General features: G+C 40.0%; 3 protein-coding genes across 4 annotated transcripts; 2 read left to right on the top strand and 1 right to left on the bottom strand.

Moving 5' to 3' along the window:
* Positions 1–3,119: 3,119 nt before the first annotated feature.
* hmgb1b (high mobility group box 1b) lies at positions 3,120–6,270 on the bottom strand. The gene is made up of 5 exons (XM_086216556.1): positions 6,059–6,270; positions 4,733–4,888; positions 4,266–4,411; positions 3,771–3,945; positions 3,120–3,694 (listed from the first exon to the last, which is right to left on the bottom strand). Exons 2-5 carry the CDS (start codon positions 4,877–4,879, stop codon positions 3,575–3,577), a joined length of 588 nt encoding a protein of 195 aa, XP_086072682.1. The 5' UTR covers positions 4,880–4,888; positions 6,059–6,270; the 3' UTR covers positions 3,120–3,574.
* Positions 5,134–9,363, top strand: tex26 (testis expressed 26). 2 transcript variants are annotated; one of them, XM_086216557.1, is made up of 7 exons: positions 5,134–5,210; positions 7,943–8,024; positions 8,122–8,284; positions 8,390–8,537; positions 8,653–8,823; positions 8,891–9,046; positions 9,130–9,363. In XM_086216557.1, exons 4-7 carry the CDS (start codon positions 8,396–8,398, stop codon positions 9,240–9,242), a joined length of 582 nt encoding a protein of 193 aa, XP_086072683.1. In that variant the 5' UTR covers positions 5,134–5,210; positions 7,943–8,024; positions 8,122–8,284; positions 8,390–8,395; the 3' UTR covers positions 9,243–9,363. The 2 variants fall into 2 exon arrangements, with proteins under 2 accessions (XP_086072683.1, XP_086072684.1); XM_086216558.1 differs by lacking the exon at positions 5,134–5,210 and having other exon boundaries at positions 7,879–8,024.
* Positions 9,364–9,893: 530 nt separating this feature from the next.
* Positions 9,894–25,327, top strand: wdr95 (WD40 repeat domain 95). Its single transcript, XM_086215032.1, has 29 exons — positions 9,894–10,022; positions 10,437–10,653; positions 11,870–11,923; positions 12,022–12,105; positions 12,200–12,265; positions 12,527–12,757; positions 13,710–13,795; positions 13,898–13,990; positions 14,077–14,122; positions 14,227–14,273; positions 15,304–15,421; positions 15,557–15,626; positions 15,912–16,152; positions 16,233–16,338; positions 16,451–16,602; positions 17,310–17,412; positions 17,511–17,617; positions 17,688–17,767; positions 17,852–17,906; positions 17,981–18,026; positions 18,365–18,424; positions 21,471–21,645; positions 21,728–21,823; positions 21,926–22,655; positions 22,753–22,792; positions 23,179–23,267; positions 24,282–24,463; positions 24,568–24,655; positions 24,750–25,327. The coding sequence occupies exons 1-24, from the start codon at positions 9,955–9,957 to the stop codon at positions 22,072–22,074; spliced, it is 2,550 nt and encodes an 849-aa protein (XP_086071158.1). The 5' UTR covers positions 9,894–9,954; the 3' UTR covers positions 22,075–22,655; positions 22,753–22,792; positions 23,179–23,267; positions 24,282–24,463; positions 24,568–24,655; positions 24,750–25,327.
* Positions 25,328–26,424: the final 1,097 nt, after the last annotated feature.

The raw sequence follows: 26,424 nt of genomic DNA, 5'->3' as shown, positions 1-26,424 counted from the left end.
TATTTAAACTCAGAGAAAAGGTTGCATCTTGGGGCCTCAGACTAACCAAATTTAGGGAACAAGTCAAATTCTGTGGCCTCAAAATTCCTAAACTGTGGGAACGAGTTATAATCGGTTGTCTGCGAATTGCGGAAACTAATTACATTGTGTGGCCTCGAAATAAGTAAAAGAAAAATATTGTGTTAAGTCAAAGTAAGACAGTTAAGGAAATAAATTGCAGCTTGTGGCCACAAATGATTTAAACTGATGGAACAAGTTGGATTGTGGGGCTTCAAAATAATTCTTTTTTTTTTTTCTCTCCCCAAGACAAGCCAAAAATAAATAAATAAAAACATCTCTACGGCCGCTCCTGGACTCCATACAGAAATATCGCATGACACAGGCCCAGTAAAAAGTTATCTTGCTCTCCTAGCAGGAAACACACAGTAAGCATTAGTAATATACGTGTGGGTGGCGCTGCTGCACAGATGACTGACCTGGTATTGTGTCTTCTGTCACTTGAAATGAATAAACAGTTTTGGAGAAAGCCATCTGCGCCTGCCATCTGTTTTGAGTGTGTACGCCGACTGTGCCGTGCTTGGGCACAGCATCAACAGATGCATTATACCAGGAGGGGAGCGCATGCTGCCCTGAGAGGAAATCTGCTGAAGTCCTCTCTACGCTCACGTTCACTGTTTCACCAGCATCAGAGGAAGACACAGTCTTCGGAAACACAGGGAGAAGGAAAAACAAAAAAATAGAGAAATTTATCAGAGATATGTAAATGTACAAAATAGGCGTTTGAACTCAACTTACCAGAAAATGAAACATTAAAATAGTGCATTTTCTCCACAGTCCAGCAGAGTCCATTTTTAAGTTTTTTTTGTCCCCCCCCCCCCCCCCTAAAAAGCTGTGGTCATAATTAAACGGTCAAGTAAGAAAAGAGGAGACTGTGAGGGACGTGGAGTTAAAAGAGAAGTCCCTGGAAACGGCATGACGCTACCTCTTGACAACACCAGCAAGGAGAGCAATAAAAGCTGTACCCATAGTGATTACTCAAACGTCTCCCCTTGTAATCCTGACTGACACGCCCCTTTGACATCAGGCTATGCAGATCCAGTGGACCACGCTCTTTGGAGGGGTCTAAAAATGCAGTAGTTTGGTAATGTTTTATTCCTTACTTAGAAGGGAAGTTTAGAAATACAAGCAGTACTTTATTTGTTTCGCTTGATCTTTTATATTCTCTCCATGGATTTTGCCATTGAGGCTCCTCCATGTAGAGATGAAGTAGTCTTTCAACAGTAGCCTCCAGTAAGGTAGCCTAGAGGGAGACTTTACTGCTGCACGTCAGATGGGGAATTCATTCAGACACTGCGAGGCATTCATTCAATGGGTGAAAGGAGAGAAAAGAAAGAAGAAGAAAAAACCCACACTGCCACTCTGAATGAGTGATTTCTAAGAGCGCACACATGACACCAGCACAGAATGTTAAAACTGAGTCAGTGTTCTGACACAATGCCGTTAGATAAAGCTCATGTTTCTCATTGTTTACACAATCCTTGGCTCTTGTTAGACTGAATTTATGGCTCATTGAATTACTGTTGCTACAACTACAGCAGACGTTCACAAACATGTATTAAATTAAACTGAGATCTCCCAAAATGACCCCAGTCGGCCAAACCCGAACCACATTACTATATACTGTTCTCTAACATGCAGATATTTTTGAGGCAAATTTCCAGGACTTTTTCGAAATGAAGAATCTCATCCTTTCAAATCCTGTGACTTTTCATGAGTGTGCAAACCCCGACTAATGATAGCAGTGGATGAAAGGTAGCCCGAAGGCTCCATCCACATTTGCAAACTGGTTTGAGACAGTTCTTTGTAGGAGGCACAGCTGCTGAGAAAAGTCCTACAATCGGACATTTGAACCCCAGTCAAGCGACCGCAGGGACTGTGGTAATGGATTGAGTTACAGGGAGAGGGAACTCTCATAGAACCATCCCTTAAGGTCTCTGCTTAGACTCACTGTGGTTGGACACTCACTAAACACCAAGAAGTACCAGTCTGTGTGTGCGCTCCATAAATAGACAAGTGTTTAATGCTCTGAATCAAAACGGATCGATTAAATTTTGCCAACAGTTGGGACTCATCTTACTTTAGACACAAAAGAAAAATCACTAGATATTTCTGTATGTTTCCGTATTCCCGTTTGAAGATCTGCCGTTTAGTTTGCATTGGATAGCGTGGTTTGGTCCTTTAGCGGCGCACAATGTACATTTGACTTCATGTAGCGCCTCCCTCTGGTAGGTAGGTATTAGTCAAATATAAATACATCGAACTGACAAGAGCCAGGACACTGCCTGTCATCGTCCAGGTAACATTTGATGAGAAAGTTGGAATCGATACACCAGAGGAGATGAAGGGAAAACAGTGAATGCCATAATGGCACAACTGCTTTGATTAAAATAGAGTGATGAAGTACTGGGATTTTATGGTTGATTGTCTGAATGACAGGTTGCTCCAAACAGGAACACCCCTAGCAATTATTCAAGCAAATACTGGGAAAGAGCATGCATCGCTTCAGGGTACGAGCCATTCAGTGAGACAATGCAAACTTATTCTACAATGCATCCACGGCACCAAATAAACCTTTGCCGTCCGTGTTGGATCGCGCCTGAAGATTTCTTATAACAGAGACACATTTTTAGCCTCCAGGCTGGTAAAAGCTGAGGAACTTTCTTGAAATTTGGCTCAAATGTCCACTGAGTCTCAAGGATGAACCGAAAAAGATTTTGGTGGTCAAAGGTCAAGGTCAGTTTGCATATCTCTGGAATACCTTCTGAATTTGTCACAATCCTTCACTGAAGACATGTCGGAGGTCAAAGTTCAAGCTGACGGAGGCAGCCGAGCGTCACAAGGGCGATGCTGTATTTCTGGTGTGTCCCCCCCCCCCGTCTTCTGGGGTTTATCTGAGGTTATGCCATTATACATTATCCTGACTTCAAGAGTACACATCAAAACCACTGACGGGTTTCGTGTAAATCATAATTTCACATTCCGACAGCTCCATTTCATGTTCAAGTTAGGCCTGTGATAGCCACACGAGGAGAACTAGGAAAAAACAAATACAAAAAACATTAAAAAAAAACAACACTTTTATTGGAGAAAGACATTCTTGAATGTCGACAGCTGCATTTGATATTAGAGTGGTATTCAAATAACAATAAAAAGACATTGAGACAGCACATAAAAAAATATTTTTTCAAATAAAAGGAAAATACACTACGAACTCATAAATTTTATTTTTGAATTGTTAACACCTACAGACTAGTTACTTTCATACTGAGTTGTAGTCCTCCTAAATTGAATCATAGTATGGCAGGGATAAAAGAACTACCACTAGAAAATCTCCAACTTAAAGATATGTAGTGTTTAACTTTACAAAAAAGGGAGAATAACACTGTACATCTTAAAAACATTAAATATACACGTTCTTGTTCAGTTTGTGTTCTGATTCAAGATGGTGAATTGAGTACATTAGGGTTATATGGCATAAACAAAACATCAGGTCCCATCCATATGCAGTGACCTACTAATCATCATCCTCCTCCTCTTCTTCCTCTTCCTCCTCTTCATCTTCCTCCTCCTCATCGTCTGCTGCTGCAGCTGGCGCTGTATCCACTTTGCCCTTTGTGCGGTAAGCAACAATGTCCTGTGGAAACATGGCAAATTACGTTGGAGCGGCGCCTTAAAAAGTCACAAACACAAGCTGAACTTCATTTCTTCACCTTGTCGTATTTCTCCTTCAACTTCGCGGCCTTCTTCTCATATGGCTGCTTTTCTTCTGCAGATGAGCTATTCCACATTTCGCCCAACTTCTTTGCTGTGTCTCCAATGGAGAGCCCAGGATTCTCACCTTTGACCTTGGGGCGAAAGTCTGCACAGAATAGGAAGAAGGCAGACCTGCAGGAGGCAAACACAAAGTCAGAGTTCAAGTGAGCGCAGGTCATTTTGGACAATCAAGACGATATTCTGAAAGACACTTCACCTGAATCAGGTCACAGTTGGGAGTTAGCAATTTTCAAATTAAGACACTGGAATGTTCCAATCTTAGTCACATTGTTTAAGTCCCAGATAGACGTGTCTACACGTGTAATGTCCTGAGCTTTAGTGCCACACAACTGCTTTACTTTAAGCTCAAAGTTCCAAATATCGCCATCCAACACTGTCACCGTCAAAAACAAAACGACCATCAAAAGTGGGGTGAATATATTTGTACATACGGTGGTCTCTTGGGGGCATTGGGATCCTTAAATCGCTTCTTCTTCTGCCCCTTGGGAGGAATGTAATTCTTCATTTCTCTCTCGTACCGCACCTTGTCTTGTTTGGCCATATCTTCAAACTTGCCTTTCTCCTTCGGTGACATCGTCTGCAGGAAAACACGAGCACTTCTGAGCAAACAAATTTTAAGTCTGATTTTTTTTTTCTCCCCAGGAATGCAGCAATACTGACTGCGTCTGTGTCAGTCTAGATTCACCCTGTTAGCATCAGCGTATCTGCTATAAATGATATATTGCTATAAATGAATGATTCACAGATTAATGGGAAAAAAAAACCATCAATATGAAATGTCAGCATAGGCCAAATCATTATTTAACCATCTTTCTAATAATCGGCCCAGAATTTCACAATCTTTTCATCATTCATATTTTTTAGAAATGAATCTGATGTTTCACTTAGTTCAGCCTACCTTCCACCGCTCAGAGCATTTCTTGGAGAATTCTGCAAAGTTGACACTGGCTTCAGGGTGTTTCTTCTTGTGCTCCTCTCGGCATGTTTGCACAAAATATGCATAAGAGGACATTTTGCCCCTCGGCTTCTTTGGATCCTTCACCATCCTCTCCGACTGCGTGCATAATAAATACATTGAAAAAGTCTAAATTAAATCTATCCAAGTATATTTGCATAGCAGCACTAACATTAATCTAAACATCACCCTTCTCAGTTGTATGTGGCTTGCTTTGGTAGTTCCATCTATTGTTTAAATGTGTGTGTGTGTGTGTGTGTGTGTGTGTGTGTGTGTGGGGGGGGGGGGTCTGGATTATCTGATGAGCCATTGTAGTAAGCGGCCAACATGATGCTGTTTTAACTGTCAAAATACACCCAGCAACCACTGGTGCTTTTCTTTGTGCATCTACTCGCATTGATAGGGCACTGAGCCAGCAGCAGTGAGTACAATGTGTGGAGGTACACCGCAGCATCTTTGTGTGACGTGTAACTTTAGCGTGCCGCTGGCTTTTAGATGGGAAAATTAGCATTAGCGTCACTCTTCTTGGTTGTCCGCTAGCTGTTAGCCGTTCAGGCTTGGCGTTAGCATTGTATCCTCTCGCATTTAACCCGAGTCATGAAGCTAGCCTAGCTGATCTTAGCCATCAGGATTGTCACTGTGCTCATCCCATGCGGCGATTATTAAAATGGCTGATTGCTTTACTAACAATGGCTAGCACACACCCTCCGATTCCTTACAGGCCTGACTGAACATTATTTACCTAAATGCCGTCCTTTTTTAAAAATAAAACGCTCTTTATTGAATATAAGTGATAAACTGAGTCGCAGCGATGTCAGAGGGGCATGCCCCATCCGCATTACTGTACACGGGCTGCTTCAGCACCAGTCAGCGCTGTGAGACTACGTCCGCCTTCTGCGTGCTGCTACCGTTAGCTTTTGTGAAAGCAAACCAAGACTGTCTAGCTAGCACAGCAACAGCAGGATTTCAGTAAAATGCATGCGCGGATGTTGCGCCAACCCGAGCTTTGGCGGCTGCCTCGGCCACTGAGGGTCATTTAACCAGCATCTCACTTGATTGCTATTTGTCAACTGGTACCAGAGTTTGGTACCCGAGGCTGCTAAGTTAGCAAGTTAGCGTTAAACATCAGGGTGAGGTTGTGTTAGCATCCTCCAGTTGAGTCACGCGACTGAACAACAGCTGCGCACGCTGAGGGAAACGCGTTCCAGCCCGGTGTTTAACACACCAGCGACATGTTCCAGTCACTAAATTAACATTTAAGACGCTTACCCATGTAGCGCTGTGTGAGGCCAGCTGTGCGTCCTTACGTCTCAAACAATGGGACAAGAAGCACCGTCAGTGCGCGCTCTTTCAGTGCGGATCTCAGTGTTTATCCTGATTGTTTGCATCGGCTGTCGGACATTGGCTGCCGCCAACTCCTTGGAGTATTTTATTGGACACAGTGCGACTGGCGGTGCGGATGATTGCCAGAAAACTGTACGGGACGATAGCGCTAAACTTGAATAATAAAGAAAAAAAAAAAAGGAAGAAAAAAAAAAACAGCGCCCATTAGAAGAAAACGCATCCAAAAAGAGTGAAGCTGGAAAGCAACTGCATAATGATGTAATGGAAGAAGTAGCTGTATGTATTCTTTACTTACCTATTATAACACAGGAATTACACTAGGAATAATTAGCAATAGCCCAAGTAACACACAATTAAATAAAGAAAATGGATATTGTTGTTTTTTTCTGTTTGACTTTGTTTATTTTTATGTGAAGTTTGCACACTTTTCTTTATAATTAAATGCTGTAATTTTATCTCTCATCATCAGATGTAAAGGATAGTTATACTGACTATACTTAGATGCTGTATACTGACTAACTACGAAGAACCATCGGTATAAAAGAGTGCACTGAAAAATAAAGAATCGTATTAGATTGTAATTTGCATTTACAACTATTTTAAAACGTCTATTTCTAATAGAAACATGTCTGAGGAGTCTGATGACGTTTCTTTAACATATACATATAAATATATATAAAAATTTAAATATGATTTTTTTTTCACATGCATTATCTTTCAGAAGCTGGCGATGATTTCTTGGCTGTCTGAGTGAATAGTTTGGAAATAAAACGTGAAATGTTCAAGAGGATTTCCTTTGATTGTTACATTTGTGTTCGAAAATACACGGACAAAAAGATCATCATAAGAAATCGTGAATAAATGAGCTGAAGGAGGCAAGAATTCAATATTACATCCAATCCATGTGCGTATAATCCCATTTTTAGTACTGAACAGTATATTCAGCTGCAGGATATTTGTTTAGTATTGATATGCTTCAAGCAGTGAAGAAAAGAGAGTGATTTATGTAATTGAATTTAATACTAACAAAAAAATAAATAAAATGCACCAAAAAGCAACTGAGAATTACACTCAAGTTCCCTACAATACTGTGAAAGTAATTTCAGCAGATGTCAGTAACAGATATAAATAAGACATCAGGGTTCAATTTTTAATGCAACATCCCTCCTGCTGAGCAGATCACAGCCAGTCAAATGTTTCAGGTCTCCATAACCACATCACCTAGAAACATCCAGCTAGGATCAGCGCTCTCCTCAAAGACATAGCCACAGCTTAAAACCTTCTATTTGTTATTCATGTTAGTTCATGTTCTGCAGCTGGAGGTTCCTCTTTTAGACAAGAAAATGATATTTCACCTGGAAAGAAAATGAGACCGTTTGAATTACTGTACACTGACAGCAAACGTAAACGGTGGTCACCGATGGCAACAAAAGGTATTGTAAGAAATAAGTAATTTTACATTGGATTGAGAAGCTTTTTTTTTTTTAACTGTAGTAGAATTAAGTCTTATTATTAGTCCTATAATTATATTTTCATATAGTCAGTTGAAATATATAAACTTCCCCATTCATGCAATTCCACATACTGTTGCTGTGAAATGGGCAGACAGAAGCTGGTAACAGGTAGAAACTGCTGTGGACCCCTGAGGGTGAAATAGATTTGTTATTTACTTGAAATGTTTGGGGGAAAAAAAAAAGATTATTACAAGACAAACTGTAGCACGCTGATACCAGCTGCCCGGAGTGACAAGCTAGTTTTGGTGTATCAATAATTCAGGGTCACATCTCTGACAGTAAGATTGTTTTGTAGAGGGTAAACATTGGTGGGATCCATATGAAACGTCTCAGCGAAGAGAGTTCATCTACCGACCAAATTCTGCTCCAGAGATTCTGTAAGTTCTGTTTACCTAAGGCTCCGCACACAGGATCACACACACAGGATTTGTGTGTTGTAATGACTGTAATTGTGTGTCTGTGATAATGTTTCAGCTTCCCAACATCAACATCATTTATACCGTCCTATTCACAATCTGGACCTTTTGGTTCAACCGTGTATGATGTGGATTTTTGTTGGAAACCAGCTTCAAAACCTGAATGCATTTGCGCAGGAACAGCCTCGGGGCAGAGGAGAAACAACCCTCATCCAAGTCAGGTTGGTATTTTGGCTGTGTAAGCTTCACCTGAAGATTCATGCTGAATGCCATTCTTGGCCTCTCCTGGTGTATTGTGACCTTTAAATAAAGCTATTTTCCCCAAGTATTTCATGATGTGGAAGCTGCCCAGGAATAGGAACGTGCAGTATGCTGGGCTCCCTTGGAAATATGCCCCGTCTGAGCTTGAAATCCGCAAGGCTGTGACAGCACAGTACTGCTCCGTCTACAAATGCGACTTCATGGGCATGAGAGGTAGGAGAAGTTTGGTGATTAAGTCTGAGAACAGCTGAGCCGAGACATGCACGCCATCGAGCGTGTCCAAATCAAACTCGAATATTTGCTTCTACTTTCCTTTCATTGGTGACAGGATTTAATCACACGAATAAGCCAGAACAAACAGTTGCACCTCAGCACAGGAAGCATCAGGCGCTGCTCACAGAGATGAGGGACAATTATCGCCCGCCAAAACTAAGACATGAACTGCTTGGTGCTCATTCTAACCATAGCTGCAACAGCAAAGTGGGCTGTTGTGGTATAGGTAAGCCAAATATTTCTTGATGGAGCATGTACATAGATAAAAAACCTGATCACTCATCATGTTGCAGTTCCAACTGTGGTGCAAAGACGCACACGTCAGAAAGGATCGGCTCTGACAACCTACGACAGGTTTTGTGGAAAGAGCATCACTCATACCCCATCTATGATATCCCATCTTCTGCCCCAGGATACGGAACAGTCGCACAGGATTTTACCTGAGGAGGGTTAGCATCACCTTATTTGCATGTTTGAGCATTCTGAAGGAGTCATTGTCAACAGCAGAGGAACATCTGTTTTGTGACTTTAGTTTTTGCAGAAAAGGAAACGCCAAAAAATGGGAAGAAAGTAAACGGCCTACCAGCTGTTACACGTCATTCCTGTTCACCAGAGCGGATATCAAGCTGGCCAGGACCTGTCTAAAACATACTGCTTGTCTGTGTTTGTGTTTTCATGCACTTTTTCCTCATTCAGAGGTAGAAATATATTTAAATAAAGTTAATATTCATGTGCTGTAACGTTTGCCTTGTGATAATTAAACATCTCTCCCAGATAAAAAAAAAGACAGTTGTCTGACTTCATGTTCCATCGCAGCTTATTTCACTATCTCCCATTATGCTGTCTGCCTGCAGCCTGATGAAAAGATAACAAAAGCAATGATTTAATGGATTTTATCAGCGTAGAATATCACCGCTATTCTTCTGGTTTTAATTATGAAGTATTATTTTCATCAATATCCTTTTGCAAAAAAAAAAACCCTTTAGCTGGAATATAAATCTTACTAAAACTGATTAATTCTCCCTGCAACAAAAAAAGTCATTAATGAAATGAGTGAAAATGTGATTAAATGGAAATTTCAACGATCGTAAAATGATTTAATTATAATCTTTGTATATTAGTTTAAAGACATGATGATGAAGCTGTTTTGCTCTCTGGAAGTGCGGGGCCATGTTTTTACATTTGCAGTCTCAGTTGTCACTCTGGGTTTCTTAGTTACCATGGCTGCCTGCTCAGGTGTAATGTTAGAGTGAGTGTCAGGTAGACGAATGTGAGATCTTTCTGATTACAGGAGACTGAGGAAATGTGCTGCTCTGAACTCCTGCTATTTTAAATTTAAAGATAGAAACTCACAAGGATGCCGTTGGGGAAAAGAGTTCGTTCTTCCTCTGCTGCAGGAAGATTAGAAACCTTACACGTCTGCAGGTAAACTTCTCTTTTATTTGCTGGTCCTCTGCCGTTGAAAATCGAATATGTTTTTTCGTCTTATTATTATTTTCGTTGGTTTTTACGTCAGGAGTTCTAATCTTTAGGGAATAAATTGAAAGATGAGCTGCACTGCTTTGAATATCTGTCATGTACTCCTCATGGACATGTTCAGGAGAAGTTTACTGTTGTCATGGTGCAGGAGTTGCACTCTGCAGCAATACTGAGAAGTTACCATGTTATGCAGGAAATCTTGCGACCTTGCATTTTTCTGGTTATAATAATATCGGCTTCACCAAATCATCAGAATGTTCTCACATGTACTTTTAACGAGGGGAATAAAATCACTGATATTTACACTGACAGTGCATGCATCTCATCAAAATAACAGACTTCAACTTTAAATTCTCCCAGCATCCTCTCTGAATTGGGGAGCAAAGGTCATTCAGGTGAGAACGTCACTAATGCGGCAAGACGAGTGGGTGTCAGCGAGGACAGAAAAGAGCAGCCTGAATGGATGGTGCGAGAACTGCTGAAGCAGACAAGACGGAGACACTCGCTCACATTTGGAGACAGGGTGGACATCATGAGGCAGCCACGCTACACTGATGATTCAAGTCACGGCCTCAAGGTGCATTTTGAGAACGTCAGTCTGAATGTGACACATTTAACTGTCTGGTACAACAACTTTTCCAGCCCCCCCCCCAAAAAAAGATTGTGTCATTTATTTTCACCTTTCATCAATTTGTCTAATTTTCCCAGTTTTAACCTCAAGGTGTCACTAGAGAGTCATGTTGTTAACACCTACCTAATTTACTGACCCTTTCCAAACCACTTACACTCAACCCCAGCTGAAGTATTATTCACCAGCAGAATGAATGTGAGGTAATGCCAAAAATGCTATTCTAAATCAAGTTGATGGTCAATTTACTGGCAACTTGACAGCACATTGGGGCAACCCAATTTATTCCTGTGCCCAGGATGGCTGTGTTTCAGGCCAAAGTTAAACACACACAGTCACCGAGCCAACTACTTAAAAGGACCCCAGCAGATTCAGGTTGTAGCTTTTAAACTGCGAGAGGTGGGGGTGGGGGGGTGACAGAGGTGGTTGTGCAAATGTATAAAGCTAAAGTTTGTGGGTCCTGCTTAATGTAATGAGCGCGGTGTCGTAGCAGGCTTAATAGTTCAAAGTTATGCAGCTCTAATCAAGGCATTTGGATGGCGGGTGAGGTTATATGAACAGTACTTCCATCACTCTGATTAAACCATTATCTCTACAGTTCAGGCGACACCGCAAGGGAAACCGCAACTCGGGTTACATCCTTGAGGAATTAGGCTGTTTATCCCCTGTTATTTATTAATGATAGATCAAAGACTGTCATGGATCAAGGACCAGTTGCTAGGAAACCATGGCAAAGTGAAGAGAGGCAGTTATCGCAGAGAGCACGACCTGTCATCTAGCCTTGTACAAGCATGTCTGAGACGTGTCACACTACTGTAGCTGGTGATTTGCTGCGGCGGCCGTGACAGAGAGTCATTAACACTAAGAGGTGCAGCCCCTTTCATGTGTGTTGATAGTTCCACGTTGATCTTGATTTATATCTCCTTTCTAACCTTGATCTGTATTTTTAGCACTCAGACTTTATGAACTGCCTGGTGAGTGGATTTGAGTGGACTGAAAAAAAAAATAAAAGTAGCAAAGGCAAAGCACTTTACTCCATTCCTTTTTCCTTTTGCTTTTCTTTTTTGTTCTTGTGTTTGGATTTCTTGAGATGAGTGATATTTGCAGTTGGCTTTATTTGCCTATGTCAATTTTTAATGACATGACTTTTTCCTTCCACAACAAGATCGATGAGAAAATATCGCTTGACAGCCTCCAGAATCTGAAACTGGCATTTGAGGTATTGAATTAGCATCTTTTAGTAAAAAAAAAAAAAAAATAGCCTGATTTTGTTTATTCACTTCTGTGAGATTTCACTGCATTTTCCTTTAAAAAAAGGATTTCGAAACAGGTGGCTCCAGATCCATTGATGCCAGGAATTTTGAACACATTGTGAGAAGGTGCTTGGGTTTACCGAAAACAGTGAGGACAATACTTTGTAATTAATTATGCCATGTTTAATTAACTAGCATCTATGTGTCATTGTTTTTATTCCTTTGTTCTCTGAATTTCACAGAGCAATGCACAAATTCAGTGGCTATTTAAGAAGATTGATTATTCAGGCCAAGGAAGGATTTCATGGGTGAGCTGGAATACTTATTAGATCATGGAGGATTATCTCTGCAACTGAACTACGATTGGTTAAATGGAATTAACCTGAACACAAAGATTTTACCTTCAAACAGTTTTGCCTTCACCTTCATCATTCTCCTTTTTTAAAAGGTTGTTTAGATTTTGAACCTGAAAGAATGTGTTGCGTAATGTACATCTATAATAGATAACTGACAATCTTTCCATAGAAGATGCTGGAATCCTGAATATTAACATTTCTGGTGTAATGCAGAGTCAGTTCAGCGCACATGTGCTGCAGGAGTACAAAGAGAAAGAGGAAACTGTAAGACGCCGTAAACACGTGGCTTTCGCTCTCCCGGCCACTACGAGGTCACGGGGTCATGGCAGTCCCATCATCAACATCCACCACAACCAGGATGGCACCATCATAACTGTGAGAGAAGATGGAGCTGTTTGCTACTGGAGTCCTGAACTTAAACCCCTGATGACCAAAAACATGTTTGTATGTTCAAACTCTACTGGATGTCAATGACTTCTTCCAGCCTGGTCTTAAATGTATTCCTAAAATCAAGGTGGGGACTGTAGATTGTAGTTTGTTACACCAAATCAATGCGTGCACTCTGGGATCTAGGCTCTGAGAGTGGCCATGCTTGTAATTACTTTTATAATGTTGGTAAAAACGTTTTCTCACGGTAACGTGGTGAATTAACCTCTTATCACGAAAAGCGATTGAGTTAAGGTCACCTGATCGATGCCTGAGCTGCAGTACGAGGCATTATTACCTCTGACAGGAGAGTAATGTTGTCTCGAGAGCACAAAATCTAAGAGGAATTTCACTAAACTTGGAGGAGCAGCGCCAGGACCCATTCTTTTTTCAGAACTGTGTAATTCAGTAATGTCTTTTGTGTGTGTGTGTGTGTATACGTGTGTGTGCGTGTGTGTGTGTGTGTGTGTGTGTGCGTGTGTGTGTTTTACTGAGTTCGCCTTGTCAGTATTATATACTCCACAAGTGCCCTCCCGCCTTAAATAAATTACAATCCATGTTCATGGTAAGGAACATTTCACTGAAGCATTACATTTTTAATAGTTTTTGAACAATAATGGAAGTCTAAAAAAAACCAAAAAAAACAATTTCACACAACATGGCACATGCAGGAAACCCTGACTGATCGATCCACTGTTATTTTTGGTCAGTTATTGCCACAGAATAATACCAGAAGAAGCAAATAAATACTACTCACGTGGCCCACATGTGGGCCTGTGTGAGAAGCTAGTGTTTTAATACAGTTCATTCTCTAACTTCTATTAAGAGCTTTTATTGCAAGTAGAATTAATGGTTGTATACTGCAGGTTCAGAGGATTTTACTGTACTCTGAAGCTGTTCATGTGTCAACCTCCTGCAGGTCCACATCAAATGCGAGTTCTGAACTCGTGTTTTTGCTCATTTGTCACAGATTGAAGAATCTACAAACAGGAAGTCAAAGTGGGCGAGCGATTTCACTCTGATGAAGGAATACAACAAGCTGATGATTGCAACTGGGTAATATAAGAACACACTGATTGAAACACACTCTCTCCTCTTGTAAAGCACATGTTCCAGCCAGTAACTTTGTTTATTGAGCCTGCGTTTGTTATCTTGCAGCGACAGAGAGATCCAGTTTTACGAGCTTTCAACTCTTGAGCCTTACTGCCAAATCAATGCACTGGATACAGTCCCTCTGTCATTAGACTACGGGTGAGCAACAAAACAGTGCGTCAACATTTCATGTCTTATAAACTGTGCCAGCGAGTCCTAATGATACATGGTGTTTTTGCCCTCAGCTACACAGGCGCCGATAATTGTTGTATTCTGTACGGGGACACTGAGGTAAGTCTTTTTTTTTTTTAGACACACAGACTCTGACTAAATGCATGTATTATATCCTGCTTGATTAATACTGACAGAGGTCAATTCTTCTGTTTCTGATTCAGGGATGCGTGAATATCATTTTGATATCATCTGCTGAGGATACCCTCAGGTAACTTAACTTTTTTTCAAAGGCCTACTGAACATAATCCCTCTCAGTCTAGATGTTCAATTGATATGCTTAAGCATTGTTTTTACCCAAAGAGAAGCAAAACTAAAGGAACATGAGTAAATATCACACACAGAGCAGCTTCCAACACATTCACAAGAGTGATGCAGCTTTTCTGAATTGTCCGTGAGCTATTTACTGATTTTCTACACAATTGCATGAATAACAACTTACGTGAGCCGGGGGGTTATTAGATATCAACCATTAACATCCAATCATAATCACATTTGTCATGCAAGAGCAAATCTTACATGCATATCACAGAGGGGGATGAATAATAAAAACAGCCTCCCATATGGAAAGATGATGATGATTTTCTCGATCTATTTTTGACTTGTTTAGGCAGCTTTAAAAAGGAAGGTTTCCCAGATGTAATAAAAAGTATCTTCCTGTTTTCTTTAAATTGCAAAAAAAAAAAGAAAAAAAAAGAAAAAAGTGATTTGATCTCAAAATTTGAGAGTAAGATGAAGGGGTATGTAACATTTGGTTGAAAAAAAATTACAAAGTATAAGACAGTGGTCACCTACGATTTCCTGTATTTTATTTCTTCCCCGCTCAAAGTAACTTAAAGTGTATCATCTCCCTGGTGAATTTACATCCAAGGGTCTGTTCATCCATGAAGGCGGTGAGTCATGGACTCAGTAGACCATTATACTGTACTTCTTCTGTTTTGAGCTACATTTGAGTGTGTTGAGGACGAAACCACACGCGCTGCAAGCGTGGACTCATGGCATGTAATCATTAAGTTGTTTTGTTCAGTCTTCGCTAGAACATAGAGGATAGACTCCGGAGAAAATAACCTTGTTTCATATCAGCATGACCACTTCAAAGATCATACCTTTGCCTCCCATAGGTTCCCTGCCTGTCAAGGATTCGATGTTTCAAAGACAATTATGTATAATACATGAATCTGTAGCAGACTCTTGAAAAATGTGTCCAGTTTCTTGTGAGATTGTACTTTCTCTTTTTACAGGTTATGGAATAAATTTCCGAAGATCGGAAACATCCCCAACACAGCGATTGACAGTGCAGTGCTCTCACCAAACGTAACATTTGTGCGATGGAAGGTTCATCAAGACTGGGTGACGCAGGTGGCATTTTACCTTCATTTACATTTACACTCTCACCTCCTTATTGTTTGGAAAATACATTCACGTTCAAACACAGGCGTGACGTTTAACTATTATGATGTGCAAATGACTCCGACCTCTCTGTTCTGAACACAGGTGAAATATCTTCCAAGTTTCCAAGCTGTTGTTTCCTCATCAAATGAAGAGGCCTCTTCTCTTGTGATAGGTGACTTTCTGCTCCATAATTTTGTGTGTGTTGATTCTTCTATTGAAGCTAAAATACAGCAAACATTCAAAGACCTTGTAACTGTGCCTTCAAAAACCTATTAATTCTTCCAGAATGTGAGTCTGTGTTTGGCTGAAAGCAAACACAGAAAGTGTCACATGCCGTGTATGTGGGCATGTCCACTTGCCAGCTTGGTCATTTATTTTGATAATGACTAACTTGCTCCACAAAAACATGTTGTGATTGATGCCAGTACACACAGCCTTCTTTTTACTTCTTTCCAAGGCTGCATGCTGCCTCTGATGGATGCTGAGCAGCAGTTGATTGAGATCAGAGAGGCTTGCTATGAGGGCAAGACCAAGAAAGTTCAACTGAACTGGACTCCACAGGTCCGGACATCATGTGAGCAGAGAGTCTTCACCATCTACAAAGGTGTGAAGGCGTTTGATATTTGTGAGAGGCACAGCTTGCTGGTCACTGGAGGCATGGATAAAAACGTACGGATGTGGAACTCACATTATTGTGGGTGAGGAGCCATTTTTAATCGCTCCAGACAATCACCAAAAACTAAACAATACAAGTCAATTTATGCCTCTCTCTTTTTAGGAACCCAGCTGGTATTTTGAAAGGCCACTCAGCTCCTGTCACTTACCTCTTTATCTCCTCAGAAGACAGCAAAATCTTGTCTGTCTCTGTAGACGGCACTGTCAAAGTGGGGCATCTTTTATGTTTCTCTTGTGCTTTTGACCATCCTAAATGTTGCAGGATACAGTCCTGTATTCTTGTGGCTGAATACAAACACATTTTACTGGCCCTCATTTCAGATCTGGGACATTGGAGATCAGTGCTGCCTGTTTACAGCAGACCCAAAAGCAAGTGGGATTCATGGTGCCATATCTGCGTGCTCGTATTCCTCCTCTGTGAAAAGCCTTTACATTGCAGCAGACTCGATGGCTGTGCTCTCCCTGAAGATTAGGTTGGTTTATTTCCTCTGCTAAGGAGGTGATGTGATCACCTGCACGAGTCTGTTTGTTAGCAGAACATCTAAAAATCAGATTTTGATTAAATTTAATGGGAAGATAATCCCAGGTCATATTGTAGATCCTAAAAACTTCGGTGCACCCTTAGCCAGATAGAGCTATTACTGTAGCTGTTTTTTTTTTTTTCTTGACACGTCATTAATAGATTTCATCCAAATTCCTTGCGACATGTTTGACAGAAGAATGTTTTGTCTTCTAGAAACCATCTTGACTGAGCCTAAAAGAAACCCTTTCAATATAATGGTCATTATAAAAAAAAAAAAAAAAGAGCATATTTTGATGAAATCTGTCAAGGCCGTATCTTTTGGTGAGAGTGATAAGTATTAATTTCCCAGAGATGCTATGGCTCGTGTCCTGGATTGGCAGTTTTTGGCAGAAGAGAACAACTTTGTTTACAGTTCTTTCCCACATAACTTACTCGGATGAGCTTTGCACTCTTTTAGAGCTTTCTCTTGATAAAGTTACGTTCCTGGTGAGCCCTCTGGATTAACACTATGTTAGGTTATATTAAACTGGGAAGACTGTTAGGATTCAAAATATCAGGTTTAACAAAAAAATGTGCATTTAAAGATGTTACTTTTCCTGAAAACATTGCAGTTTCCTAATATTCACCTCACTGCTGATGATCTTTTTCCTCTGTGAGACCAAAGCTTCACAGCCGTCTGACCGTCTCACACGATGAGCCTGTAACTTGCTGTGGCTACAGCAGTGAGTTTCGTCAAGTTGTCAGCTGCACCGAGGGATCGGTGAGTAAATATGCTCTGAGCATCATCCCGGACCCAGATGACCAGCTTCATACTGCCAGCAGAACAATTTAACAGACTCTGGAACATCTAACTTTTAGGTGGTGAAAGTTTGGGATTTTGACACAGGACGTCAAGTTTTTGAGTTTTGTGCCTCGTACGATCTGTCCGGTATCACTTGCATGACCTTTGACCCCAAAGGGAGCAGGTACAGTAGAGAAAACATCATTATACATCAGCTCTTTATGAAATCTATCACAACATGTTTGTGTTTGCAGACTTGTCACAGGTGGAAAAGATGGATTTCTAAAGATCTGGAACTTTAACAACGGCCAGTGTCTAAAGACGCTACAGAAAGGTGTGTGCTGTAACTCCATCTTCATTTCACGACTTTGAAAGATAAACTTGCAACTGTGAAAAACATTTTCAACTTCTCCCGCAGACGGTGTAGCTCGTGATGTGTGTGACTGCGTCTTTCTGAAAGTTCATAAGAATTCGTGAGTAATAACTTTCTATTTGGCAGATGTTACTATGTTGTGACATATTTTAATCGTGCGATTTATGTTTGAAGCTATGTGATGTCTGTGGGGCGGGACCGGAAGATTGACATTTATTATGTGAGTACAAAAGGAAAGCATTGGTCTCAATTGTCAGGTTATTTTTTTCCTTCCATAAATTACAGTCTATTCATTTTGTCTGCATTCATTGAATCTCATTTGCATCTGTTTAAATTGTTATTACCAGCTCAAGTTCATTCACTCCAACAGTAAATATCTGCTAACACTGTAGTTCATGCAGCGTATAGCCTGTTCTGAATGTCATTAGAAAACCAGACAATGGCGGAAGCTTCATCAGACATTTAATGTGTTAATAGGGTGTTTTACCACCTTCCTTTTCTGTAATCCAAATATAATCAAATTTATGGAGCGGTAAAAATGTCTCCTGTTTTTGTTAGGACATACCAGAGGACCCTCATCATGTTCAGAGACCGCAGCCTTCATGGCAGGATGATTTGGTAATTACTTAACTGAAAACTTTTCAGTTATAATTACATGTCAAAGCAGCAGAAAATAATTAGTAGTTTGATGGTCCCTGACTGAAGGTTTATATCGTCTCCAGTGACATTTATCGTGGGCAGTGTAGATGTCTGGGCCAGCAACACTGAATGGATTCATTTGGTTTTCTTCAGTACCTAAAAGCACCACTTCTAGTTTTTGAAGGTGACAGTTGGACAAATGGTGTGTTTCTGGCTGAATGCGTTATTAAAACCAAACACATTTGGCCAGAGAGCACACAGAGTCTGCTGACTCTGAATTTACTTAATTACCACTTCATCTATGTATACATAATTATTGCGATGGCAACACACAGACTTCACACAGCCATGGATCATTTTTCGTAAACATATAATATGACATTTAGTATTTGCAAGAGATAAAAAGTAGCATCAGCTGTACTCGACTGTACTACTGTACTCAAGAAAAACTTTGAGGAACTCAACGCTACGAAATATGATGCTTTGTAAGTATAATTTACATTTCTACCCCTCAGCAGCAAGCTACAAGCAAATTAAAATGTTATACAAAAAATGAAATGTGTGCAATTCAAAACAATAGAAATACTGAGAATAATAAATAAGATTTATAGTAATATCATAAGTTTCTAGTGAGGTATCTTCCTGCCTAAGGACCCCTGACTGCACTATAACTACATCTGGATGATAATTCTTGTGTACTTTATCTGAGTACATTTTTTTGAATGAAGGACTTTTACTTGTTAAGGACCGTGCAGTACTGCAAGTCGACTTTTAGCAGCCGCATTTTTAGAAATGTTTCAAATGCATTTGGACCTGCACTTGGTCATTTCCATGAGCAACTATTTATCATTGTGCCACCGCTCACAGCTGTCACAGACTAACTTGGTCAGTCCTGTTCATGTTCTGCCTCAGTCACTGGTGCAGGCCCGTGAAGAAAAAAAGCTTCCCAGGTGCTTCTGTGTTCATATGACAAAGAATATTTTTTGCTGACTGGCTGGAAAGCTTAAAGAGATTTTGGTAACAAATCTTCCCTGATCCCTGCCTCACTGTGCAGCATCACCTGCAGAATTTCTATTCTTGTTTACCTGAGCAGCGAGCAAATTACCTCAATCCATCTCTCAGCTCCTTTTTTTCCCCACTTCTCTCAGTTTTGACATTTCAGTTATATATTTGGGAAAAAAAAAGTTTTCACTTATGTCTTCTTTTATCTACATATATCTACATATATATGTACAAATATACTGTATAGCTAATATGTATACATACATATAAATGTGTGTCATATTTAGCTTTGTTTTCCCATGTGCTTTTCATAATATTGGTGTTGGCGTCTCAGTGCAGCAGAGCCTTGACGTGTCAGTGTGCCTTCAGTTTGTGTGTGCACTCACTGACACGTTATTTATTTATTTCTCACCAGTGATAATATTTGCCATGTCAGATTATTTGATCACCTAATATTGCTTATCCATATCATTTTCTTCTTTCTTCTTTTCCTATTATCTATCAGACGAGCGATATCCAGGACTTTGACAAGGAAACCAGGGAGATTAATGATGTTTTCTGGTTTTATTCATCTATTTTACTGCAAGAATTGACTATCGGGCAAAATGTGACATACTCTGTGAATTTTGTCTCGTCTATGCAAAGACAGCGCTATCTTATTACGTTCTGTACTTTTTCATACAACACTTATATACATGATTATATTTAATTCTCTCCTGAAAAAACATGAATCAATTCTTTGCACATCTACGCCATAAATGAAGTTCTTCTGTGAGAAAATGTATAAATACATTAAATACAAAAAAAAACACTGTAATCCAGGATATGAAACTGCATAATTATAAAGAGCAGCACTTCTCACAGCTGCAACTCAATTTCATTTTCATCAGATCTTACCCGTTTCATTTGGTCATCTCATCTCTGACGCTAGGTCATAGTTCAGAGCTCCAGGAGGGAAAATTGATTCTCTCTAACATTCCTTGAACCATTAGAGGAAGAGGCGTTCAATCCCTCGCCATCTCATTCATTACGCCTGGTAGTTACGCTCAAACCCAAAGAGGCCCATTAGCAGAGAAGAATGATTATATTCCAATGACCACAGTAAGAAAAGTGGCCTCTGTGATTATCTTCATATTGTTTTTCATTCTTGGTCTGCAGGTGCAACATCAATATCTTCTATTCCTTTAACTAGCAAGCCTCAAAATGCAAGAAAATTAGGTATCAGCTGAGTACCTGTTCCCCCCCCCCCCCCCTTCAATATAAATACTTAGTTTTTCAGTTTACTGATTGACATCCATTTGAGAAAATTGCAAGAGGTGCTATTTCTGCTTTAGATTATGTTGTGGGCGGTTTTATGTTTGGTGAATAAATCCATTATGTTCCTGAGATATTTGACTTGTCTGGGGTGAGATCAAGTACTGTAAGCCAAATCACATCTTATTAACTATTCAGAATTCTTGTCCCCAGCTCTTCTCAGAATAATTGCAGTCTCTTTAAACCTCCCTACATGTAACCTCACACTCTGGAAAATATTCCTGTTCCCTCTCTTCTCTCTTGTCAAGAGTTACATGTGTAGATTAAAACCACTGTCGTGTCTGTAAGCCTACACTAAATGTAAAGCTACATACATTAGCATGAAAACAGGTAATGGGGGAACAGCTTTTCTGGCACTGTGTCTGCTGTTTAAATGCTTTGTTTTTATCCATTGATTCTGCAAAGGAGGTATGAGCTTTAGAGATGTTGGTAGCACCAAGTGTGAATAAAACCAGGGTAGCTTTTCCTTTGCATTTAAGTTTAGATTTAACATTTAGATTTAGATTTATCATGTAACATTTCACTTTTACTGCTAAATCCTAGATTTACAGGAAAACCCTCATATCCCTTTTGTGTGGAATTTTTTGCCTATTTTTGCTTCTAGAATGTTGAGTGATCAATTCCCTGCAAAGAGATAATTTTTAATCCAAATGTTCCCCCCAATCCATTTGTTAATACACCAGACCTTTCTGCTCTGTTCTTCTGACAGATGAGTGGCCATAAGGAGGACATCCTCTGTGTGGCCCACTGCCCTCCGTCTCTCTTGGCCACTGGCAGCTATAACGGAGAGATTATAGTGTGGAATGTGGTTTCTGGGCGTGTACACAGTCGTTTTGTCAGCCCTCTTCCAGCTGAACACCAAAATGTTGAAGGTTATATTGGAGGTTCAGAGTGAATGAATATTCAGTAATATCTCCTTTGAACTTTAAATCTGCAATGATCTGAACATTTGTCTCTGCTAAACAGGACTGGATACTAGTGTTCCAAGTATAATTTTCCTCAAGAACTCCAAGTTACGGCAGTTTTCTTCAGCTACCGCTCTCCTGTCGTCTGGGGCCGTGGGTCAGTGTTATGAACAGTGCTAATTACAGCGCATGATTGCACTTTATAATCCCTACACCATCTTGCAGTGCAAAATTAATGATGTGCTTTCTTTTTTTAAAGGTTGTATAAATCTCTGGAACGTGCTCAGTGGAGGAAAGTTTGTGTGCAGCTTCCAAGCTGTAGGCCGTTTGACTCACCAACATTCTTCACCTTTTACTTCTCTTCAGAATAGGACATTTGTGCTGCATGGTTTCGTAGCTTTGCTCTAGTTTTTTAAAGCATCCAGAAGCTACTTTCCTTGCAGCTAAACGATGCAAAGTAGAGCACTTTAATATTTGAGTGACCATGGGGGCACCTGAATCAGCAGTATGTTGTCCCCAAAGCTAAAATAGAACATGTACACATGCACAGAAACAGGCCTTTTGGCTATAAAACATAAACACTAATAATATTTTAAAGGGGATTACATCTTTCATATCACATTAGTTCGAGAAGTTAGTCTTATCTCCTCCGTTAGGTTTTGGAATTTGCTGATGATTTGGGTTGATTGTTATTATTTGGGAATGTGGGACGATAGGTTTGTCTGCAGGGAGGTTAACATAAAAGCACATGATAGTCTGAATGGAAGAAACCATTTCAAAAAATAAACATATGAATAGTCTCTGGTATGATGGTTATCCAAGTACCATTGTTTTTCTCTGTCTCTTGCAGTCCAGATTCCAACAAAAGATTACTAAAATGTCTAAAATGGACAAGGAAGCAATGTTGTATGCTGCGGATCAAGTGGGTTACATCTACGTTTACAACATAGAGAAGTTTGGTCTTGACCCCAATCTGAAACCACCAAGAGGTTAGCTTCACTTTTCCTTGTCATTAAAAACATGAATATAAATGTCCAAAATCACATTTTATGAACATTTTCTTATATATCTTGTATATTCACACAGCTGAAAACTTCTGGCGTGCTCACACCAGCAGAGTTACTGGGTACGTGCGTTTACTCCCCCCATTATGGCAGTGGTAAGATTGATGTCAGTAATTTACAATGATCATGTAACTTTAGCCAAAGGTCGTGTCCTTAACTTTTAGATTTCTATGTAGTTAAAATTCCCAGCGGGTTCATCTTTTTCCAAGTAAATCATTCTCAGTGTGGGGTTGGTGGAGGCAGCAGGAAGAGCATAACTTCCTGCTGCTGCAAAGACAAAGTGGAGAAGAGACTGTGGGTGGGAAGGTCTTAAACAGACCATCAGTAGAGGTGAGATGGTGCCTAGGGTGCAGCTGCCATCAGACATACCAACACAGTGGATGATTTAGAGTCTTCTGCCAGAAACGCCAACTCCAATTCCAGCTCATGTCTCTTCATTCTGGTCCAGCCTGCAGATAGTTGACAATGATCAAGTGCTGCTTACCTCATCCACCGACTTCACTGTGCGACTCTGGAGCGCACATGGGGAATTCATAGGTAGGTGACCTTGTGCATCTATCAATATCCTCATTCCATACATTATTAATGTGCATGCAAACAACATTAATCCTGTTCAAGATAGAAAACGCATCGCATGTTCATTTTTAGTGAACCTACTCATGGCTGGATTAACCCACCTGAGGGCCCTGGGGCAAAAACAGAGACATGTTAGGCCTCTATGCCGCTACCTTCGCATCCCCCGACTCTCTCTCCATTGTTTATGTGACCTGTTACCTTCCAACAGCCACTGCCAACTGAAGAGCTAGTAAACAAGCGTGCAAAGTCTATAGCGCTATTTATTTCTAAAATAATTCTAATTTATTAAAATATGCACAATACAAGCGCAATATCGCTAAAAAGATATATGAGATTTAAATGCACTCTGAAATAGCTGCTTTTGGATCTACACCAAAATTTAATGGGCTCTTCCTTAGCATATTCTACATCCTTTCCAAGTTTTGTGAAAATTGATAAGATGGGTTTTTTTTTTAATATAAAAAAATCCTATAGACAGACAGATAGACAGAATAAAAAACATGTGCCTTGGCGAGGTGATTAATTCGCACAGACTACTGTTTACTTGCCCATCGAGTACAGACTTGATGCTGCATCCGCATAGCCTTCTGAGAACTGCATACATTGCTGTCAAAAGGCAGCATATTCAGACTCATGTTCCTACTAGTGTGTGTGAAATGACTTGCTGATATCAAATGCACTCGCTGACAGAGGGTAGACAAATGGAATGACTAGCAACTTCACACAGGATGGCTTTTTGCACAGAATTTAGTAAGATTAAGGATGTGAGGAAATATTACTGCAATAATGTAACAGCATGCTATCATGAAAATGATTTCAAATATTTTTTGGGGGGAAATGAAGAACAGGCACCGCTGCAGAGGAATGACTTCAAGTTGATTAAGACATTGTGACATTTTAAGTAGTTTTTTGACTGTGTCATGCCCCCTCAGCGCCACGTCAAACTTTCTTTTTAAACTGTTGTAATGTCCACAGGAACTTTTGGCCAGTCAGAGAGCTGGAGCATCCATATCTGCTCTTCCTGGATGCATCCGTCTGTTCCCTATGAGGTTTTGATCGATCCTCTCAGTATGCCAGATCATGGCATTCTGACTGTAAAAACATGTTTTTCTTCCATCAATAACAACAAGACTGAGGTTGGTAGAGAGAAACTGAAGGTGAGCTGCATTACTTATCACATTATATAGAATAACTATGATTCTTTTTCCTCCCTAAATACAGCTGACTTGAACTCAGTGCTTTTTTTATGACTTAATTGCAGCCAGAGATGGAAATAAAGCACCGAGTTGTAACTTTTGAACCATGAAGAAAATTAAAAACACCCCCCCCCCAGATGAACATAGGTTTGGGTGAGTTGACTTTATGCGACTGGAGTCTTAAACAAGGTGAATCTGTGACTGTGTTTAGTGTGACTTCTCTTTTATTTCTGGTTCTGTCATGCAGTTGTCAGGCATACTAACAAGCTATCGAACCACCGAGCAGTGAACGGCTTTGATGCTGCGGAGCCACGAGGCACCGGTGTAAGACCTGACCTCTCCCATGCTCGTATTGATCCTCAGATGCTGCAACGAGGAACTGGAGTCAACCGAAGACTAAACTGTATTGATCACAACTGGGAAACTAGGTCATTGCAGCATCCATCCAGAGCGGCAGAGGAACAAAACATAAAATAAGATGATAGTTTCTGACTGTATGTATATAAACCTCACTATTTAGCAGCCAGAAGTCTAACATTAAAAAAGCGATGATGAAGACACATTTCTAAGCTGTGAAGAATCACTGGGTATCACAATCACCTGCAGTAATGACTATGAACTAAATTTACAATAAAGCCACTTACTTAAGCTTGGAGCGAATTCATTTATCATCTTACGAGTGATATCAAACCTATAGGCTTGAGTGTGACATTCAGGGTGTCCTCTTACCTCGGAGGCTGGAACTTTCCATCTTCCCTCATTAAGGCACTATTAGCAAGGAAAAGAATTACTTTTAAACCATAGCCATGACAATATCTTTGACATTTATAGTTTAAAAACTGCAGGAACAATGTGTGAATGTATGATAGTGGAGGATCCATTACAAAAGGTTATGTTGGCGTTCTGGATGTTCACCCTTCTTTCATTATGTGTGATGCATGTTGGATATATGCTACTATTTAATTATTAAAAAAAAGAAAAGAACATCCATGCAAGCGATCATTACTTGAGTTTTGGTTTCATCTTGTCTTCAACAGCCAGAGGATGTTCGTTATAGCACGGACAATTGTTTAATGAAGATCTGATAATTATTTTTTACAGCTAATGAACCGCAGTCGTTCACGTAGCCAGAGCCAAGTTAATATTTATCTTAGATTTGGTTTTTGAGGAATTACTCGCCGGAATAAAGAGAACAACATCATATCAAAAATAATGAGTCTAATTTACATAAGAGATATATTTTTCTTCAAGGTACGTTGTCTCATGATATAATATATTATACACTGGAAGTGCCCTGGCATAAATTGTATCATTAATAAATTCATTTTATTTATGTTAGAAATGAATCATGTTTTGCAATATTCTTTAATGGTTTTGCCTCATTTAATACTGCTTCTCTTGGGTACAATACGGATACTGGAGTAGACCCAGTAATAGTTAGAGTATGTGGTATTGGATGAGACAGGCTTTTAGCGTTGCATTTTAAATGTAATACCAGACAAGTAAAGACAGAGTGAGACAAATTGCTCCATCATATTTGAACAAGTAAAAGAAACCTTGACAGAAAAGTAACAAAATAAAGGAATAAGGTTTACTATCTCACATACAATTGCGTTTTGTGAAATCTATTGAATTAACTGTCACTGCAATATTTATGTTCTGTTAGGCCACCATTCATAGGAAACTTACTCACAGAGATCCAGCGATTAATCATCCTTTGTACGAGCACTCGCCCTACTTGATTACTGTGACTCTTAGTATTTGGCCCGACCCTTTAATTTAATTACACACATTTAAAGCAGTCGGAAGTCTGAATTACTTAGAAATGCTCAGTGAACACTAACAGCTTCAAAGCGGTTTGGGATTTTAGATGTGGGAGCTGGAAATTTAAAGATTAGACAAATGGAATGTTAAAAAAATAA

The sequence above is a fragment of the Aulostomus chinensis genome, chromosome 10 (assembly GCF_037954235.1).
Source record: "Aulostomus chinensis isolate RoL2024-O1b breed Wild chromosome 10, RoL_Achi_v1.0, whole genome shotgun sequence".
NCBI lineage: Eukaryota > Metazoa > Chordata > Actinopteri > Syngnathiformes > Aulostomidae > Aulostomus > Aulostomus chinensis.
This window is presented reverse-complemented; position numbering and strand designations above follow the sequence as displayed.

Excerpts from the sequence above, each read along its gene's own strand:
- tex26 (XM_086216557.1), top strand. The coding sequence starts at position 8,396 with ATGATGTGGAAGCTGCCCAGGAATAGGAACGTGCAGTATGCTGGGCTC. Across the intron at positions 8,538-8,652 it reads CGACTTCATGGGCATGAGAG|GATTTAATCACACGAATAAG; the intron begins GTAGGAGAAGTT and ends CATTGGTGACAG. Across the intron at positions 8,824-8,890 it reads AGTGGGCTGTTGTGGTATAG|TTCCAACTGTGGTGCAAAGA; the intron begins GTAAGCCAAATA and ends ATCATGTTGCAG.
- hmgb1b (XM_086216556.1), bottom strand. The coding sequence starts at position 4,879 with ATGGTGAAGGATCCAAAGAAGCCGAGGGGCAAAATGTCCTCTTATGCA. Across the intron at positions 4,412-4,732 it reads AATGCTCTGAGCGGTGGAAG|ACGATGTCACCGAAGGAGAA; the intron begins GTAGGCTGAACT and ends GTTTTCCTGCAG. Across the intron at positions 3,695-3,770 it reads TGAAGGAGAAATACGACAAG|GACATTGTTGCTTACCGCAC; the intron begins GTGAAGAAATGA and ends ATGTTTCCACAG.
- wdr95 (XM_086215032.1), top strand. The coding sequence starts at position 9,955 with ATGCCGTTGGGGAAAAGAGTTCGTTCTTCCTCTGCTGCAGGAAGATTA. Across the intron at positions 13,991-14,076 it reads CCTCTGTCATTAGACTACGG|CTACACAGGCGCCGATAATT; the intron begins GTGAGCAACAAA and ends TTTTGCCCTCAG. Across the intron at positions 17,618-17,687 it reads TTTGACCCCAAAGGGAGCAG|ACTTGTCACAGGTGGAAAAG; the intron begins GTACAGTAGAGA and ends TTGTGTTTGCAG.